The following is a 13,155-nucleotide window of genomic DNA, read 5'->3' on the forward strand; positions in this document are numbered from 1 at the left end:
CATTATACCAGTAAATTTGAAATTGTTCCTACGTGTCAAAAAAGATGACGTTGAAAATTTCCTTTGTGCGGAAATTTGTTTACAGGTGTTTTTCTTTTTTTTTTAACGAAAATATAAACAATCCCTATTTATTAAGCAAAAAAAAAAATCGCTCGGCATCACTATTTTTGTGCTAAGCTTTTCGCATTCAAAGCAGGCTGTGCAGTTTTTTATTAAATGTAGTTTTAAGAAGAGTTCTTGTATTGTACCTAACCTGTTTACTCAATAGCACAAGAATTCACTGTGTACGGGAACGGAATGACTAAAACATTCTGGTCGTAACATACTAAATGTAGTTTAACAATTCCAAGTACGACGATGATAAATCGGAAAACTATATACGAGCCTTCTGTATTGTGAGTGTAGTAGCGCTGCAAGTGGCCTCCAATGCAGTTTCAACATGGTACAGAAACCAGCGACAGAATTGATCGTGTGCGCGATTTTGTACATCTGCTTCTTGATATATTCCTTCTACAAAAACTACGAGCTGAGCAATGGTAAGTAACATTCAGTTCATTTTAGTTTATCTCTTATAACACACACACACACCTTCTTGTAATGTTTGCATCCCTCAGAAAACTTGTCCAACTATCACAGTCTCGATGCCGGCTGGTCCCTGTTTAACTTCCGACGACGGGATGATTTCGATTGGGAATGGGAACACTATCTTGGATTCGTCCAGCGAAATGGAATATACTTCCTGCTGCACACAGTCGTGATGGAGCTTACGCGTCGATTCTGTGCCAAGCAGGTGTCCACCGTGCTGACGATCTACGGACTGGTTGTAATCTATAGCATGTACAACTTGCCAGTGCTGGCGGTGATACTAGCGCAAAGCTTATCCTTCTATTACGCGAACCCGCCCAACTACTATCGTCGTGCAGTTTGGATGAAAACGTTCCTATGGATAGCGGTAATTAACTACTTCAAGGTGTGGTATTTTTACGACAAGCTAAACGTGCACTTCGACATCGATAATGACCAGCTGCTCGAGCTGAGTCTGATCACATCATGGAATGTTATCAAGTGTGCCAGCTTCTGTCTGGACAAGGGCGCTGAAGGTCCGTCGGCCAAACACTACGCCGTGCGTGACCTGCTGGCTTACTTGCTGTACTTTCCGCTGCTACTTATGGGACCCGCCATCGTGTACAGTCGGTTCAAAACACTGCACAATCATTTTAAGGACGAGCTCGAACCGCACACCCTCCCCGATCGGCTGTGGACACTGGCGAAGCGGTTGGCGATGGCCTGGTTCTGGACGCTGGTCATGCTGGCAGGACAACACTTCCTGTACGTGAATCTCATCCAGCAGGATCTGGTGCTGTTGCGCCACGTTAACCTTTGGGCACTGTACGGCCTTGGCTTCCTGATGGGTCAGTTTTTCTACATAAAGTACGTGGTGTTCTACGGCATTGGGATCGCGTTCGGTCGGTTCGATGGAATAGACATGCCGGCGAAACCGATCTGCATCGCCCGGGTAAACCAATACTCGGACATGTGGAAATACTTCGACCGCAGTTTGTACGAGTTCCTGTTCAAGTACATCTACACCGAGCTGTGCACGAAGACGTCCGGGCTTCCGCGCAAAGTTCTGGCCAGCCTGGCCACGTTTGCGTTCATCTACATCTGGCACGGTGTGTTTCTGTTCATTCTCATCTGGTCGCTGATCAATTGGGTGTGCATTTTGCTGGAGCGACTAGTTAATCACTGCACACCCGCCGACAGCCGGTGGCGAGCGATCATCGGCACACACGTGTTCATCCCCTCGGTGCTTTCGAATTTCTTCTTCTTTGCCTCCGAAAGGGTCGGCTTCATCTACCTCGAGCGAACATACACGGAGGGGCTAAGCAACTACATCGGCCTGTACGTGGCCTCCTACTGTTTCTACCAAACCGGGCAGCTGGTAAAGATTGAGCAGACGAATCGTGCTAACGAAGCGAAGCGAGTGAATTGAAAATATAACGAAGCCGTTTATTGGTGTGCCTACTTCTTGCCTTCCACCATTATAATATGGTATCCGAACTTGGTCTTGATCGGTGGATCCGTGTACTTGGGTGCGTTGGTAGTGGAGATTGGTAACGCAAATGCCGCATCCTGGAACGGTCCCACCATGGCACCGCGAATCTGCCACCCGAGATCGCCACCCTGGCGTGCTTTGTCCTCGCTGTAGTTGGTCGCCACCACATTAAACGCCTGGCCTTCCTTCAGCTTCTCCAGGGCTTCCATTATTTTGCCCTGCTTTTCGCACAGGATGTGTCGTACCTTTACCGCAGTTCCACCCTTTTTCTCCTTCGCCGCACCTGGAAGTAGGAAACGTGCAATTGTTTACCGTGCGGGGAGTGTTGGTTGACCTGTTTAGTGTGTTACCTTCCTCAGCGCCACCTCCCTTCTTGCCACTGCCCTTGGCTGGGGCTGCTTTTGCTCCTCCTTTAGCATCCTTTTTCGGTGGCATCGTTTGGGTTTGTTTCCAAAACAGTCCTGCCGGTTCCCTGTGCGTTGGGTTTGTTTTCTTTTCTAATCTACCAGCAGCCGGCACGCACGCAATCTGCTGTCATCGGTCGTGTTCTTCAACAACACGTCGGTCATGTTTTGAAGAATGGAACTAAAATATCAGTTGTTTTGTATTAAAAAGTATATGTATAGTTTTTTTTGTCGAATATAGTGCTGTATTTGAATTAATTCAATATTTTTTACGACATTTTTAGAAAAGGGTTGATTGCAAGTAACGAACTACACTGTATATCCTTGCGCAGCGAAAGCGCGGTTGACGTTTACCTTCGGTGGCCACACAACCTTCAAAACAAATAAACACGTCGTGTTTTCGGTCCAGCATTTTTTTTTCGATAATGCTGAACGAAATCCTCTACTGAACAGGAAAAACCACCCCAGCAAACGTGTGCTGTATGTAATCGTGAACAGAAAATAGTTTAGTTTCGTTAGAGCAACACAGAATAAATTGCGGCACCATGTCTCGCCACCGAAATGTGCGCAACGCTGTCTACGATGGTACGTAATGAACCACCCGATGGGCTAGAGAAAAGCATCCCTGCTCAAGCATTTTATACACTTCCACCACCCCATCAGATTACGACGATGACGACTATCAGTACGGGCAGTCGGTGGAGGACGATTGTATCTCGCCCACCGACGCCTCGCAATGGATCTACGACCGTGCCAAAGGGCAACAAAGTATGTCCGAATTTCTCGCCAACAATCGCGACATCGAAGAAGAAGACGACGATGAGCTGGCGGCTGAGACGGGTCGCGAAGGCCCGGCACACAAGAGGCGCGATTCGGAGGTAAGTCGGAGTAAGCTGGGCTTTCCTATACTCACTGAACACTGAATGTTAATTTCTCGCTCGGTCAGTGCTTTCAAATGCCGGAACTAAACGATGAAGATCGCGCACGGTTGATGTCCTGTATGGATGAGATCCGGGATATTGTCGGCGAAACGTGCAGCGACCGGCAGATGGTGGAAGCGATCATGAAGCACGATTACGAATGCAGCAAGGCGCTGGACGAGATACTGAACAGTAACAAGACGCCACCCGCGGCGCTGGGTGCGAAACCCGGCAGCAAACTGACGGCGGGTGCTGCGATGGAAAAAGGTAAGATTGGCGTGCCCCGCCGCGGTCACCAATACACTGACAGCGATAAAGATATGGTACCGCGCGGCGTGCAGCATTACACCACATGGCACAGTACGGCGGGTGAATTCATTGCATGTTGTGAAATTTGCACTGCAACTATGGGCAAGGGCAATAATGTGCAATGTTCCATTTTTAATATTTAAATTATTTCTTATTTTATTAATCTGCATTGCTCTTATTTGCAATTTTTTTAAACAAATTTGGCCTTTTAAAAGTTTTTTAGTTTGTTTTGCTTAAGTTATGCTTTCATCCAAAAGCATTGTGTTTTTGCCAATGTGCCGTGTGTGCGGTATAAATGTCCGGTATCGATCTCGAAGACGATTCAATTCAATCTCGTGTGATATCGTGCGCGCACGTGTTCGCTGCAGCAGAGTGCGCCCAAAGCATACTAACGGACGTTCATTTTTAACGCTTCTTTCTTTTCGGTGTCATCTCTCCTGTTTGCGGCCGCTTGCCTTAACACACCTTGGAAACACTTCGGATGGGCATCACAATTGGATTGCTTACGGAAGGTAAGATTTAAAAGCTTCTTCTACTTCTCGGGGGAATTTGGCGCCCAACAATCAGCCTACTGCGTTAGGTTCCGCACGCTTCGCTCTGCCCAAAGTGCAATTCGGTGCCGTTGGCGGCGGTGGCGGTGGTGGTGGTGGTAGTGTTAGCGGCAATTTAAATGATCTTGTAAAACAGCGCATGAAACAGAACTCGCTAAGTGACTCTCCGGTCGATAAGAACACCACCACCGGGTGTGCCGAAGGTGGGGGGAAGGAAAACAATGAACCCAAGAAAGCATCGCTCGGCTCTCCGAAGCAAGCGACCACGCTGGCACAGTTTGCCGCCCTTTCGATCGGTGCGAGCACTCCCGTCGCGATGAAATCTTTTACGAATCTTTCCGATCTGGCCAAACACCATCTTGAATCGAAAGGAACGCCTCCCTCCTTTCCCGCCACTGCCACTTCGCCAAGATTTGCCGTCCCGCAACTGTTCAAGCAACCGTTCGCGTGCGCTTCCCCCCCAACAGCGGTGGCGAGCGGTGGCGGTACTGCTGCTCCACCCTCCCAATCCACCGACCAGCAGGTGCTTGGACAGACCGGTTGGATATTGGACTTGAAATCGGCCCTGATCAAGAAGAAACCCGACGCAACCACTGTTGCAGCAGGCAGTGGCAAAAGCTTAAAGCAAACGGGCACAGCTTCGGTGGACCACATTCAGTACGGTTTCATCGATTGCGATATTACGGAAACGGTGAAACCAACGATCGATGAGTTCTGTACGATCGATGTCAGTGCGGTGCTGGAAAGGGATCTTTCGAGCCACCGCACCTTGACGTCCTCTCCGATGGGCGTTGTGGTTGGCATACGGTACAGGAAGCGAAAGCTTCCGGTGCATGTTCCGCACTACTTTCCAAAGTATACTACCGTCGTGCCGTTTCGATTCGATGTGCCCTCGCCGGATGATGTAGTGCTCGGGCATATCAAGAAATATCGTCCGTAGGTTGTAGAAGCACACCGCGGAGCTGATGATGACTGACTGAACCGAGACCGAGGGTGTATAGAGACGCTCCAGAGATAAGAATGACTTTTCTCCGGCAATAGATAGTGATTAGTATTTGTGTATTGTATTAAACGTTAAATTTCGGTATCTCTTTTGATTAGCCTCTTAAGTTTTAATAAAATAAACTATTTTTGTATGTCCCATTAGAAGAGATCGTCGTACGAAGGAGCACTGCAGTTGGTTTATTTCGCTATATTTTATACATTTCACCCTTTCTTCAACTGTGCGCACACGATGGAATGTTTTAGGTATTGGTGAACGTTTGCTGGAACGCTCGGAGAAGAAGCTTCAAGCTGCTGGCCGCAACGTACCGATAATCGTCGCAACGCCCTCGGCCGACGTGCGCCCTTCGAACGATGCAGCCTCGACCGTGATCATAACGCCCAGCGCTTCGGTGGCGAAGAAAACGCTCGCCTTTGAGGTGACCAGTAGCCCCCGGATGCAGTCACCCAGTGTGTCTGGACGCAATACGCCCGAAATTACCGAGGAAGCCGCCCGACAGCAGCTGCAGCAGCAGCAGCAGTCGTTCAAATCCACCCCGAAGGAACCGTCGCGGAATGCGAAGGAGCTGTTTGGCAAGGAACGGGGCGATCGGAAGGATCACATCCACATGGTGGTGATTGGGCACGTGGATGCGGGCAAGAGCACACTGATGGGTCATTTGCTGTACGACACGGGCAATGTTTCCCAGCGCATCATGCACAAACACGAGCAGGAGAGTAAAAAGCTCGGCAAATCGAGCTTCATGTATGCCTGGGTGCTGGACGAAACGGGCGAGGAGCGCGAGCGGGGCATCACGATGGACGTCGGTAGCACGCGGTTCGAGACGGCCAAGAAAGAGGTAACGAACGGTTGGTTGGGAATGATTCAGTTTGAGCTTGGGCTGCATATTTACACGTTTTTCACTTGTTCCAGATTACACTGCTCGATGCACCAGGACATAAGGACTTTATCCCGAACATGATATCGGGCGCGAATCAGGCGGACGTGGCACTGCTCGTTGTGGACGCGACACGTGGTGAGTTTGAAACCGGCTTCGAGCAGGGTGGCCAAACACGGGAGCACGCCCTGCTGGTGCGCTCGCTTGGTGTTAGTCAGCTGGGCGTGGTCGTCAACAAGCTGGACACGGTGGGTTGGTCGAAGGAGCGATTCGATGAAATCGTGAACAAGCTGAAGGTGTTCCTCAAGCAGGCAGGGTTCCGCGATGCGGACGTTACCTACGTACCTTGCTCTGGGCTTACCGGCGAGAATCTGGTAAAGGATCCAACGGATCCAGCATTGACCGCGTGGTACAGTGGACCGACACTGTTGAAAGTGATAGGTAAATTAACTGTTACCAGGATTGTCTTTCATAAGGGTGCTAATTTGATTCAATTCCTATTCCAGATTCCTTTAAAACACCGGACCGTGCTATCGATAAACCGTTCCGCCTGTCGGTGGCAGACATATTCAAAGGTACCGGTTCCGGATTCTGCCTCTGCGGTCGCATCGAGTCGGGCATGGTGTGCGTTAACGATAAGGTGCTGGTGTGCCCGAGCAAGGAGCAGGCCGTGGTCAAGAACATTACCATCGACGAGCTACCACAGCAGACCGCGTTTGCGGGCGATCAGGTCTCGCTAACGCTTGCCAACATCGACATCAACAACATTTCGGTCGGCTACATCCTGTCCGACATTTACCATCCGGTTCCGCTCGCCACCCGAATACTGGCACGAATCGTCGTGTTCAACATCAAGGTGCCGATCACGCGCGGCTATCCGGTGCTGCTGCATCACCAGTCGCTAATCGAGCCTGCCACCATACGCAAGCTGAAGGCACAGCTGCACAAGGGCACCGGGGAGGTCATCAAGAAGAATCCACGCTGCCTGGGCAACAATTCGTGCGCGCTGGTGGAGATTGAATTTCAGCGACCGATCGGCATGGAGCGGTATGCCGATTTTAAGGATCTCGGCAGAATTATGCTGCGCGTGGAGGGTGTGACGATTGCTGCCGGGTTGGTGACGGAGATTGTAAAGTAGGCGGTGAACGAAATCGGATCACCGCTTGCTTCGCTGCGCTTCCTCACACATTAGCCCGATGCTAATTCGTTCAGTGCGTGTGTGTGTGTGTGTGAGGAGAAATAAAGTTATAATCAAATCCGAGAAATTGCGCGATATTACTCCATGTAAGAAAAGATGAAACCGTTTAAATTTAAACGTTTTTTATTACAATTTCCTCTGCATCTTCTACGTCGATCGATAAGGAACTTAATGGAGATTTCATTATGGCATTACAATTACTTCGGCACGTAGTTGTACACAACGATTTCGTACGCGCCATCTTCCCCGAATACCGTGTTCAGGATTTCCTTTACCTTGCCCCACTCGAGCCCATCGATACCGCACCCGATCCGAGGAATGGCCAGCTTACCAACACCACTCTTCGCCATGTGTTCCTTCATCGCCCGCAGGGACTTGGTCAGATCGTCGTACGTGGGCTTCAGGTTGTACGTTTTCTTCGTAATCAGATAGTAGACGTATCGCGATGAACCATCGGCCAGTACGGCCACACCACCAACGCCCGCGTTTTGCGCCTTCAGTTCGTCAACCTTGCCGAACAGCTGCTTGAATCTTACCGCGATACCAGCGCCCATCTTCAGATCGGCTGCCACGCAGTGGGCCAGCGAATGGTCCTTGGGTGCGCTGAAGAGGTCACCTTCGATTTCGCGAACGCAGTTAGCCATGGCGTTAGAGGTGGCGAAGGTTCGGCAGGAAGCGACCGGTAGCGAATGAACGTTGTTGGGAAAAGATTTTACGGCACTTGCAACAGTCCGCACGATGCGCAAGAGTGTCATGGAGGAAGGATTTTGGAGAAGATGCACCAGGGAGGAGGAAAAGCAAGAAACCGGCAAGCCAAAACAACAGCTGTTCCAAAGTGTCAGTTACACCATTGCACGTAGAGAATGAATGATCGATCAGTTTAAATTGCAAAATTTCAAGAAAATTGAATATTTCTAATTTGATAATGTTGTTCTTAAAATGATACAAGTTTTATAACTGAAACCTGATTTTAATTAATATTTCAAAATATGCTACCATAATTCTGTCCACGTAGGCTGTGAATCCCATAGTCCGCCGTCCGTTTGTTTACGCGAATGTCAAAATTACGCGCGACACTGGGCATGACTCGCCGCAAGCGCTATTCGCGTATTTACAGGACCAGCACGCACGGTTCAAATGCCTTCCGTGAGTTTTAAAGCCATTGAATCGTTTAGCTCAGAAGATCCGGTAAGTAAACGGCCCACCAGGCCATACTAAACCCTCCCGAACTGATGGAATTCGTTCCCCGCCACTTGCAGAACTATCCCGCCTCGAATCTTCTGAAGCCCGGCAACAAGAAATGGAAGTGTCGAGCAGCGGGCGAACCGAAAGCCTTCGTGGTGCTACGGCTCGAGGAACCGGCCCACATCACCGGCATTGACATCGGGAACGAACATTCCGCCCTGATCGAGGTGCTGGTTGCCCGGAGCGGTCCAAGCAATCCGGCCTTCACGGAAATTCTGCTTGCCACCAAGTTCATGAACCCGGTGGACAGCCGCAACTCGACCGGCACGAACGGGGTGCAGTGTTTCGGCTCTTCCGCCCTCATACCGTCGGTGGCAGGCGAGAAGTGGGATTTGGTGAAGATCATCTGCACCCAACCGTTCAACTCGCGCGTCAAGTATGGTCTTACGTTTGTCGCGCTACATACCACGGCCACCGGCGGCGGGGTGGACAAAAAGGAGAAGAAGAGTCTGGTTGTGGAAAAATTCCAGCAGCAGATCCGGCAGGAAGCGGACAAGTCCAAAGACAAGCCGTTGGGCGGGTTAAACTTGGGTCGGTTTAAGCTGCGCGAAGAGTCGCCGGATTCGGACGATGCCGGAAGCTCGAGCGTGTTTGCCCGCTGGAAGAACAAAACGGCGGCAACGATCAGCTCAACCACTGCGGGCCCATCCGTCAGTGCCTTGATGCGCGATGCCAGCAACACACCGAAGGTACTGCAAAAGAACATTCCCACACCCGGGAGTGTACGCAGTGTGGCGCAAGCAAAACCAAAACCACAAACGTTCGCGGCGAGCGATGAAGAGGAGGACGTGAAGATAGTCCACACCAGCGTGAAGGTTAACCGTAACGATGTATCCGTGCTGTACGACGCAGAGGATGATAAGCCGATGAAGAAGGTGAATGAAAGTGTGGCCGCATCGCATGCCCGTAGCGAGGGGCGAAGACGTGAATCGGCCCTCACACCGAAGGCCGAATCGAAGAAACCATCCAAACTGCACGATACGTCTTCTTCCAAGTTTAAAGAATTCCTAAACCTCGCCGGGTCGACGAATGGCGAACCGAAGCGAAATGACGAAAGGAAAAGCTTCACTGCAACAACCCCGGAGGCTAGAAAACCACTAACAAATCATGTACATTCTGAGCAGAAGAAAAACACACCGGTTAAACCACTGGACCAATCCCGTCCACCGCTGTCCATCGAGAAGCAAAAGGTGCCGCCTGCGAAGCGATTGTCCTCTCCGTCGAAAAGCCCGGACAACAACCATGGGGACGCCTCACCTAATTTGAAAAAACCGAGACTATCAAACGGCCCCGTGGAGGACAGTGAAACGGAGGTACAGAGGAAACCGGTACAGTACAAACCGTTTGGCAAGCTGCTGGAAAATGTGGTTCTGGTTATAAGTGGCATACAGGTAAGTGGGACATGCTTTCGTTTACAAAATGTTAATTCTTTCGTTGGATTACGTTTTCCACAAATTTGGCCAAATTTTGATATTTCCACATCATTAGTTGTTCATTCCGCCTTCGGCTTTTCATCTCCACTGTCCGGATCTGGATTGGATTCTCCCTCCGGTTCCTGTTTGATGGGTTTGTGGGGGATTGTTTTCGAATCCGCATCCCCATCGGAACCATCGTCACTTTCTTTCGCCGTACTGGAATCGTCCGTATCGCTGTGTTGTTCCTTTTCCGGAGCTGGCTGATCCTTTTTAGTAGGATCGTTTACGGTGGTTTCCGTGGATTTTTCTTCATCACTATCGCTTTCGGATGCACTACCGGGGCCTTCGGGGGCTTTTTCGCCATCATCCAGGCATAGGGGAACGAATTCCTCCAGTTGCGGCAATGGACTGGCCATCGCCGCCCCGTCCACCGTATCGGTGGGCCACATTGTGACGGTGTTGGAGAAATTTACTATCCTTTTCAGCCCCGAACCGCTGCTGAGCTGAGTATCGATCGCACGGTCCAATGGTTTCGTTTGTCCCGATGAGGAAGAACTACCACCGTTGGCGAATCGTAACCATTCGTTCAGGCGATAGTATCCGTTGTAGTCTTCCGCTATTTCGCAGGCAACGAGCTGCTCCATCACCTCGTTCGAGAGGTAGGTCAGGTCGGCTTCGGACAGTTGCTGCAAGCTCTTCAGAAACACGTATGCCTGCAGGTCAGCCAAGGTACATGCTGGAAACGAGAAAAACCGGCAAAAACGTGCAAATTTAAAAATCGTAAAGAAAAGCTATTTCTTGCACGTGTATTACCTCTGTTCATGTGGCAAGTATAGTATGCCAGACCTTTCAAAAAGTAACGATAATACTTTTTGGGTATATCTTTCGAGTGTTCTGCAGCGTCTCCCATCTTGGTCGAACGATCCATTTACTTGCACTGCCCGTACATCACCTGTTGTTCAATGGTTGCTTCGATCACTTTCCTTCACAGAATCCCGATCGTGCCGACATTCGTAACCAAGCGCTGGCGATGGGAGCTAAGTACAAGCCTGATTGGGATGCGTCCTGTACCCATCTGATGTAAGAACAGTATTAAAACCAACCATTCAATCAACCAATCAGCACCCGTTAAAATGATTTTCTTTTTTTACTTTTAGCTGTGCGTACAAAAACACTCCAAAGTACAACCAGGTGCACGGGAAGGGAAAAATCGTAAAGCAAGACTGGATCAAAAAATGTTACACCAACCGGAAACGGCTTTCCTGGCGCAAGTTCGCCCTGGATACGGCGGAAGCAAATGCATCCGATTCGGAAGCTGAAATTGTAGATATTGCGAACAAACCGGCGGACAAGGTGGAGGAAAACCAGTCCGACGACGTCACCGTAGTGGACACCGTACAGGAGGAGGCCGTAATGCTGCACGAGTTGAGTGACACGGATGAGGACGCTATCTATGGCCAATCTGCACAGAAGGTGTACGAGAAGAGTACGGAAGAGGAAGGCGATCGGGCAAACGAGGACAGTGGTACAGTGGACGGTGGGTTGGATTTCTTCAAGGGGAAAAAGTTTTACCTGCATCCCGAGCTGCCGGCCGTGGATAATATTAAGCTCGAACGGTACATACAGACGTTCCGGGGGTAAGTGAATCGAAATGCTCGCGTACACAGTAATGATGTTAGCATAATCCAAGGATTGTTTTGCCGCCCTCTGCTCATTTACAGAAGCGTTTGCACCGAGATGACCAGGGCGGATTATGTGATTGCTCGCAGCAAGCATACCTTACCGTCGTCCAGCCGGGCTGAGCTGGTGAAACCGCTTTGGGTGTACGAGTGCAACGACATGGAATGCCTGATACCGGTAAATCGATATCGCATTGTTTAGTGACCCCGCTCTCCCGGGCGCTGTGTAACATGACCATCAATGGGACGAGAAATACATATGTTGTAGTATTTATTCCGATCGAAAAAGACACTGAATCGAAATAATAGCGTTGAGTGTGTATGTTGCCTCTATATCGAACGTACGTTAGCACACCGGGCCACCAGAAAAGGCGCCCTTAAACGATCATTTCCAGCTCGCGCGCATACATGATCGCCTGCTCGGCCAGCTCCTGCGACGGTATCGGTTCCTTCGGTTTGGCCAGCTCGTTCACGAAATGGTAGAACCCGTCCGGGCTCAGCTTCCAGGCCTTCTTCTCGCCGAACTGCTTCACCTCCTCCTTGGACTTCAGGTTCAGCCGCTTGGCCGCCTCCTGGAGCGAGATGCGCTCGTACGAGCTTTCCAGACAGGCACCGATCTCGTTCCGCACCGTCTGCAGCAGGATGTCGATGAAGAAGTTGTAGCTTTCCGCCGGCACGTTACCCTTCGCCTGGAAGATTTTGTTGTACCGTCCCTCCATCAGATACTGCTCCAGCGCGAGCGGGTGCCGGATGAATGCGTTCGTCTGGATGATATCGGCGGGCAGCAGCTCCAACTCGGTGTGAAACTCGGCCACCCGGTTCTGGGACAGCAGAAACAGCAAGTTCAATCCCAGCAGCTGGTACTTATTCTTGGACTCACCGATCAGTGTGCTGGAAACAGGTTGAGTTTACGGTAAGTGATATGAATAAACGGATGGGATTTTCCCCCAGATGGATAGTTACTTGTAGTCGTAGTAGAACCATTTCAGCTGCAGGATGTAACGCTCGAAGGCCGGGATGTTTTTGGTGGCGATGCTGTACTCCACACCGATCTCGAGGATGTCGCGTGCGATCAGCAGCTCCTGCTGGTTGGCCTGTGCATTTCCGGTCGGAATGTACGACATGCCAGCCAGAGCCACCTGAAACAGCCAACGCACACACATTGCACATTCATAAACAATCGTAAAAAGCAGAGCATGAAGGGGTCTCTTTCCCACCGCCTTACATTCCCGCGACACTTACCTTTAGTTTGTCCAGAATTGTGCCACATAGTTTCAGATTGATCGGAGATTTGGTCCACTCCGTCTTCAGCTGCTTGTACAGTGCGACCGTGCTTTCCATTGTTGTTCGTTTGCGCGACGACGGGGACGTTTGTTGCAGTAGCAGGACGAAATTGTGAACGCTTTTCCTTCTTGTCGCGTTTCGTGGGATTCCTCTCGGTCCGCGAGAATGATTGGTCGAAATTTTGTGTCTGTCATCGGGTGTCAAAGTTGACAGC

The 13,155-nt window shown here is 50.3% G+C and overlaps 7 protein-coding genes across 7 annotated transcripts; 3 read left to right on the forward strand and 4 right to left on the reverse strand.

Moving 5' to 3' along the window:
• The first annotated feature begins 145 nt into the window (after window positions 1-145).
• On the forward strand, window positions 146-2,025 carry LOC120948906 (protein-cysteine N-palmitoyltransferase Rasp). Its single transcript, XM_040365759.2, has 2 exons — window positions 146-536; window positions 615-2,025. The coding sequence occupies exons 1-2, from the start codon at window positions 440-442 to the stop codon at window positions 1,991-1,993; spliced, it is 1,476 nt and encodes a 491-aa protein (XP_040221693.2). The 5' UTR covers window positions 146-439; the 3' UTR covers window positions 1,994-2,025.
• On the reverse strand, window positions 1,990-3,465 carry LOC120948908 (peptidyl-prolyl cis-trans isomerase NIMA-interacting 4). Its single transcript, XM_040365761.2, has 3 exons — window positions 3,374-3,465; window positions 2,407-2,641; window positions 1,990-2,339 (listed from the first exon to the last, which is right to left on the reverse strand). Exons 2-3 carry the CDS (start codon window positions 2,489-2,491, stop codon window positions 2,023-2,025), a joined length of 402 nt encoding a protein of 133 aa, XP_040221695.2. The 5' UTR covers window positions 2,492-2,641; window positions 3,374-3,465; the 3' UTR covers window positions 1,990-2,022.
• Window positions 2,686-7,385, forward strand: LOC120948905 (protein HBS1). Its single transcript, XM_040365758.2, has 6 exons — window positions 2,686-3,045; window positions 3,124-3,338; window positions 3,407-3,647; window positions 5,489-6,081; window positions 6,156-6,561; window positions 6,627-7,385. The coding sequence occupies exons 1-6, from the start codon at window positions 3,006-3,008 to the stop codon at window positions 7,256-7,258; spliced, it is 2,127 nt and encodes a 708-aa protein (XP_040221692.2). The 5' UTR covers window positions 2,686-3,005; the 3' UTR covers window positions 7,259-7,385.
• A 38-nt stretch (window positions 7,386-7,423) lies between these two features.
• LOC120948907 (ADP-ribose glycohydrolase OARD1-like) lies at window positions 7,424-8,173 on the reverse strand. The gene has a single exon (XM_040365760.2). The coding sequence runs from the start codon at window positions 8,071-8,073 to the stop codon at window positions 7,516-7,518; it is 558 nt and encodes a 185-aa protein (XP_040221694.2). The 5' UTR covers window positions 8,074-8,173; the 3' UTR covers window positions 7,424-7,515.
• A 184-nt stretch (window positions 8,174-8,357) lies between these two features.
• Window positions 8,358-11,931, forward strand: LOC120961633 (DNA repair protein XRCC1). The gene is made up of 5 exons (XM_040385520.2): window positions 8,358-8,506; window positions 8,578-9,954; window positions 10,970-11,058; window positions 11,136-11,615; window positions 11,700-11,931. Exons 1-5 carry the CDS (start codon window positions 8,456-8,458, stop codon window positions 11,857-11,859), a joined length of 2,157 nt encoding a protein of 718 aa, XP_040241454.2. The 5' UTR covers window positions 8,358-8,455; the 3' UTR covers window positions 11,860-11,931.
• LOC120961636 (uncharacterized) lies at window positions 9,969-10,950 on the reverse strand. The gene is made up of 2 exons (XM_040385524.2): window positions 10,792-10,950; window positions 9,969-10,714 (listed from the first exon to the last, which is right to left on the reverse strand). Exons 1-2 carry the CDS (start codon window positions 10,904-10,906, stop codon window positions 10,056-10,058), a joined length of 774 nt encoding a protein of 257 aa, XP_040241458.2. The 5' UTR covers window positions 10,907-10,950; the 3' UTR covers window positions 9,969-10,055.
• Window positions 11,912-13,110, reverse strand: LOC120961634 (26S proteasome non-ATPase regulatory subunit 8). Its single transcript, XM_040385521.2, has 3 exons — window positions 12,900-13,110; window positions 12,621-12,796; window positions 11,912-12,548 (listed from the first exon to the last, which is right to left on the reverse strand). The coding sequence occupies exons 1-3, from the start codon at window positions 12,996-12,998 to the stop codon at window positions 12,035-12,037; spliced, it is 789 nt and encodes a 262-aa protein (XP_040241455.1). The 5' UTR covers window positions 12,999-13,110; the 3' UTR covers window positions 11,912-12,034.
• Between the last annotated feature and the right edge of the window lie 45 nt (window positions 13,111-13,155).

Source organism: Anopheles coluzzii, chromosome 2 (assembly GCF_943734685.1).
Source record: "Anopheles coluzzii chromosome 2, AcolN3, whole genome shotgun sequence".
NCBI lineage: Eukaryota > Metazoa > Arthropoda > Insecta > Diptera > Culicidae > Anopheles > Anopheles coluzzii.